Source organism: Stegastes partitus, unplaced genomic scaffold (genome assembly GCF_000690725.1).
Source record: "Stegastes partitus isolate 25-593 unplaced genomic scaffold, Stegastes_partitus-1.0.2 Scaffold26, whole genome shotgun sequence".
In the NCBI taxonomy this organism is placed as follows: domain Eukaryota; kingdom Metazoa; phylum Chordata; class Actinopteri; family Pomacentridae; genus Stegastes; species Stegastes partitus.
The window spans coordinates 419,971-425,970 of NW_007577757.1; the positions used below are offsets into that span (position 1 = coordinate 419,971).

The following is a 6,000-nucleotide window of genomic DNA, read 5'->3' on the forward strand; positions in this document are numbered from 1 at the left end:
TATGGGCCTGTGGAAGAGATGGGTCGTGCATAGCCGCGACTGAAAGATGATGAAAGTAATTGACAGAAGATGAAGGAACAGAAGAACAGCGAGGATGTGACAAAGTCCAGATGAATAGATGAGTGCTGAAGTTTGCGGACATGCATAGATCTCATATCTGCTCTATCTGTTTATCTTTTGTTCGATTCTTTGTGTCATAGAACAAAACAAGCAGACGCGCGCATCTGCAGATGAACGCACAGATACACACAAATAGCCCGGACATTTAGCAGCTCGATTAACATGAGGAGAGTGATCTGCTGTAATCACGCTCAGAGCCCCGCGTCTGGCGGCAGAGAGCCCTTTCACATCCTATGAATACACCCTTCCCTGTACACACAATGGCGCCAATTTAAATGCAAATCCTGACATTCCCATCACTCAGCCTCGCGACGCCTGCTTTACCAAAAGCCCCGCTGCATCGGGCCAGATCTAAATGAGCCACGATCTGCACAACTGTACATCTTATCTGTGTGTTGAAGTCTGTGTGAGAGAAAGTGTATGAGAAACACAGTGTGACGGATAATGAGAGGGAAAGCCGCTGAGAAAAAGAGATACAGAGGCGGCGGTTATGCATGCAGGTCTTTGCCATGACGATGATGCTAAGATTGTGAACTGCCCCTTTCTTAAGATGGGTTATCCCTGCCTCCCTTTGCCTTGTCATGTCCAATGTTCCGCGACACACAAAGTCTGGATGATGGCCTTAGAGCGTGGGAGTGTGTGTGTGTGTGTGTGTGTGTGTTTAGATCTCGAAAACATTTAGTAACCACCAGCACGTGCACCCATACTAGCAAATTTCCCTGTTTTTCCTTGTACTCTGTCATGCTGCTCAGTGTTTTCGCCAAACCTCAAAGCAGCAGTTGTTCTCCAAATGATGTGCTGTAATCAGGCTCTTGATTGGCCCCTCCTTCCACACTGTGGTTCCAGGCTGCCTATAGAGGTTTGTGGCTCCCCAGCATGTTCCACAAAGCTGAAAAAAGTATGAATAAACAGCGATAATACACCAGATCCACTTCAGTTTGCGTTAACTGTGTTCAGTTCAGTGCTTTTCCTTTCCTGACGTACATCCTTGTGCTGCGGTTCTCTCGACTTGCAGCATTTGGAGACAGGGCCGTACTTGACAGCAGTGGTGTCACACTCCATCTCTATTAATCCTCTTTCCATCCATCTGAATAGGGGATTTAGTATCTTCTAACATTGTTCGGGCGGGAGTTTTCCTCTCACTTCATCTCATATTGATTTCCTTGGCAGTAAAATGCACAAAGTCGTGCCGTTATAGCCAGTATGTTACTGTGAGGCTCGTGTAAAGGGAAACTCAACAGAGGAATACACTAGAGCCGATATGGCACGCAGAACCGCCCCCCATCCCCCTTCACAGTATGCCTGGGAAGAACAGTAAAAACACATAATTAACATAAAACTCATTAAAATTAAAGCTCGGTTTGGAATTCCCTGCCAACCACCGACGCTGGCCACCATTTTGTTGCACCACCAACCACCATACATCAAAGATGGTGAGAGGAGACCAGCTGGATTATGTAATGAGAGTAAACAAGTCTCAAGCTGTGGGATGGGTGAGGGGATGATAATAGCTGTGCATAAGTACACAACCCTAATTAAATTCCTCTCCCTATGTCATAACTTTCCCTACCAAACATTCTCTCATCCTTTTACACAACTCAGTGATACATGTCCAAAAAATAGATTTTTTTTCATATAACGAGTTTCACAAAGCCAGTGGTAAATGTGACTCCCCTGACTGCTCAGAGTGGCCCTACAAGTGAAAATTTTTTCCTTTGATTTAAGAGCCTTAAGTAAAATAAGTAGCACGCACTCCAGCAACAAATGATCTGTCACTGGAACTGAGCACCCATATTTTCACCCATGTACCAATAGTGAATTGATGAGGCTGTCTTTGGAGTAAAGAGCTGTACAGAACAGACTCTGCCAGCCTTAGGAAATAGTGAATCATTGAAGGAAACCCCCTCTGCGGACCCCCCAAACTCCCATCATCCTTTGCCACTTAATTCCGTCTCTGAAAATGAGTAGAGCCCGATACTGTTAAAGTCCCCAGCCCTAACAGTAGTAATGCTAATGAGGCTAATGCTAGTAGAGGAGTCCCAGAGTGATGGTCATTAACATTTTAGCAACTGCATGCCAGTGTTGGGCACTGTGAGCAAAGGGAGCCCTGGAGGCATCACAAGAGCTCATAGTCCTCCCTGGGGGGACAGCATAACTCTTTTCTCTTTTTCTCTGTTCCCTAGGGGAAAATCAAATCCTTTCTCTGCTGTATATGGTGGCTTCCTTAAAAAAAAAACATCACAAGACTTTCCTTCAAAGCCTTTTCTTTGGTGTTGACTTGTCTCTGCTTCTTTGTGAACTGCCCATTTTTTCTTTGTTCAATCTTCCCCTGTCTCTCAGTCACCCTCTCTAAGACTTTATGTTTGTTGAAGTCTGACATGTTTGTTGCCACCACCTGACAGGGAGAATAATAAGGAGGATGTTGCCTACCTTATCGCTCATATTGCGAGGAATTGCCACTGCGGTCCTTCTGACGGACCTTTTAATAACAAACCACAGATCGCCAGGTGTTCCCTACAGTCATTGTCCTGCACGCTGTCCCTTCCATCGCTCACTTGTTTTCACCTCTTACTCACCCCTTCCTCCTGCTTTCCCTTTCCCCCTCATTAGTCAGTGGCTCTCACCTCAGTTGGCTTCTCTCAATGTCTTCCCCCCAGCTGCTTAATTCTTCTCTCAGACAAATCTGTCTGAGTCACCCTCCATTTACGTCGTCCATCTCCCTCGTCCTAACCGTCCTCTCCTCTCTCGTCTCCCAGAGGGTATCCAGATGACCCCATTGAGGCAGAGCTGATCGATGAACGCCACCCTTACATCCATGGCATGTATTCAGCACCGCTGGCTCAGCCGGAGAGGGGCAGCATGGCCAGTCTGGACCGCATGGGAGGCCGGCGCTCGCCCTCCATCGACAGCATTCGCAAGGACCCACGCTGGCGTGACCCGGATCTCCCCGAGGTCATCGCCATGCTAGGCCACCCCATCGATCCAGTCAAGTCCAACGCCGCCGCCTACCTGCAGCACCTGTGCTACGAAAACGATAAGATTAAGAAGGATGTGCGTCAGCTGAAGGGGATTCCTGTTCTGGTGGGGCTTCTGGATCACCCCAAATCCGAAGTCCACCGCAAGGCTTGTGGCGCACTGCGCAACATCTCCTACGGCAAGGACAATGACAACAAGGTGGCCATCAAGAACTGTGACGGCATCCCAGCCCTTATCCGCCTGCTGAGGAAGACCAATGACATGGAAGTTAGAGAACTCATTACCGGTAAGATGAACATTTCTGTATGTTGTGTTGAAGCTTTGCACAACGACTGGAAGCAGGAGTGAAATGGTTAGCCTGGCTCTGTCCAAATGTAAAATATCTGCCTCCCAGCACCTTAAATCTCAGTAATAAAAATGTTGTATATAGTTGTGTATGTGCAAAAACTAAAACGTATATTCAGGAAGTTGAAGTCCTGAACCTCAAGCATTATGCAAGTTTTTAAATAAGACATGTGGAAGAAAGTGACTTTGATCAAATATCATGATTTTAAGCTTAGATTTGGTTGAGTTTTCTGACCAAACAGTACGTCATGGATGAGTAGTTCAAGGACCATTGCAAGGTTGAAAATGTGATATAACAGCTCTTGGCTTTGATAAACAGTGTAATTTTGACAATATTTAAGGTGTAATATGCCTTTCAAACCTGCTGGTGGGTTTCGAAAATTAGACAGTTTCATGGGAGGGTGCTGATATAAAGAGGTTTTTATCTTCTCATCTCATTCTTCCCAAAAATATGATTAAGTGTATTTGCCTTAGTGTCAAAAGTGTTCATTGCTTCCAATTAAGAAAATAATGACAATATGACATAAAAAAATCTAATATTCTAATTAAATTGTTTAAAAGAATCTCAGCAATATTAATATTCTTGTTTAACTACTTAAACCCCATGTTCTCACATAAATACCATCTCTGAAGTTAGCAGAAATAGAATCTGTATGGTGGGTAGATGTCTTGAAATTATGATGTGAGGACGTGATCGTATCATGGTCTCGTTTGACACATAATTTGCAGTTTGGTGTTCTGTCAGTTTCATTTCTTTGCAGTTTTGCCTCCAGTTTTCACATCACAACATGTTAGTGTCAGAATATATTTAATTCAATTTGTCTTCACCCTATCATCCAGCTCCACTGCAAGCTCTCAATCTGAGCATTTTATGAATTTTCATGTTTGTGTCTTTCTTCAAACTACTTAAAAAAAAAAGATGTGTCATGTAGCCGATTTTAAAAAATAAAAATAAAATCAGTGCAGCACATAGGTCTTATTGCATTCCTCCTCGTAAGACATCATTTATGATCACCCCACCATAAGTAAAGGATTTTTAACAAAAAACCACCTGCACAGCAGTCAAGCCTGTTGGCTGTCCTCTCCACTGACTGTGGGATTCCTCTTTCTGTCGGCCTAATTAGTTTCAACTCTCTTTCACATACTGAAGTGCTGCTTTGAAGCCTTTAAGCCGATATGATAGTACCTTAGTATGCCAGTCCTTTCCAATCACTGGCTGCATACTTCCCGTCACTTATATATTCCGTCCAGTTGGCTGCCATAATCTCATGCTCTGCATAGTGATGCAGGCCTGTGAGTCATGTATCATCATCATAGACCCCTTACATTATGTGATAAGTTTGTGTCCCAGGCATACTTGCTTAATTGGCACTGAAGTGCGTAATTCCCTATATGCTAGTAAAGAGAGATAGCAGTGCATTCAAAGCTGTAATTAGTCATTCTTTTAATTTTAGAGAAGACACATTTTCAGTAAATGGTCTTGCAGAAGGCTCTTCTTACCACTTGTTGAGAATAACATAAGTTAATGAGCAAATTAGTGAGCCTTAGACGCATTTCTTTCAACAAAGGATCGTAAAGATCACAGCTGAGTCATAATATAGAACAAACAATGGGATGTGCGACGACTGTAACCTTTACACAGCACTGTAAGCAGGAAGAGACAGATAGAAAGTGGAAGGATTCTCTATAGAAAAGCCGAAAGCATATAAATATTGATCTCAGTGGAAAAAGCTATTAGCTGCATTCTGTAATGAAATATGTTTTAATTCCTTTAAGAGGAGCTATTGATTCAGATGCTGTAATAGGGTTTCTTCTCCTTGACCTGGTAAATGTCAGCTGGGGAATACAGTTGTGTGTGCGAGCTCAGATAATCCTCGACACGATTGGTTTGACCTTACACACTTTGGATGGTATGCACACTTTGCCATGTGAGAAGGGGCTTTTGTTTTCAGTGCACACATGTGAAAAGTGAGAACCGCTTTAAAGTGAGATACTTGACCTTTGTGAAGTTGCTGCCAAGTGGAAAATACAGTGTGCTCACCACCCAAACACATGAAAGGGGTTACTTTTTAGGTAATTTTACCATTTCAAGTGGAAAAATTGTGATCACTCGAGGCTTTGCCAGCTGTCAGTGGTTTCTAGCTGGGTGTCATGTTGTGAATATCAGTGAGGCTGAGGAGTGAATATCAGTGAAACATACTGGCTATTGACAGCTTCAATCCAGATGTATTTACAGTGATGCCGGTCCTTAAATACCCCATGCTTGTTGAACTGTCGTGTGCACGCATGTGAAAGAGCTTGTGTGTTTCCTTTGCTGTGACAGAGATGTTGCAGTGAGCGATGACTGTGCTGCAGTAGAAATGATTGCCTTTACAGCACCGTGTTGCTCCCCATCGTTGCTAAAAATAACCCTGCACCACAAGACAAGGAGGACAGAATGGAGGGAGGCTTTTTGCCCCTCTCTCACTCATTATCCATCCCCCCTTGCTCAGTCTAATTTTTTCACTCCTTCATTCATTATCTGCACTCTTGCTGATTTTCTCTCTCTCGCTCTCTCTC

General features: G+C 43.8%; 1 protein-coding gene and 1 long non-coding RNA gene across 6 annotated transcripts in view; one reads left to right on the forward strand and one right to left on the reverse strand.

Moving 5' to 3' along the window:
• The window catches only part of LOC103369019 (uncharacterized), a 703,792-nt gene that overhangs the window by 345,176 nt on the left and 352,616 nt on the right, over positions 1-6,000 (reverse strand). The window lies entirely within an intron of this gene.
• The window catches only part of arvcfb (ARVCF delta catenin family member b), a 131,292-nt gene that overhangs the window by 44,820 nt on the left and 80,472 nt on the right, over positions 1-6,000 (forward strand). For all 5 annotated transcript variants that reach the window (XM_008297451.1, XM_008297476.1, XM_008297467.1 and 2 more), the window contains one exon: positions 2,877-3,382. In XM_008297451.1, the coding sequence (XP_008295673.1) occupies positions 2,877-3,382 (506 nt within the window). The remainder of the gene's footprint in view (positions 1-2,876; positions 3,383-6,000) is intronic.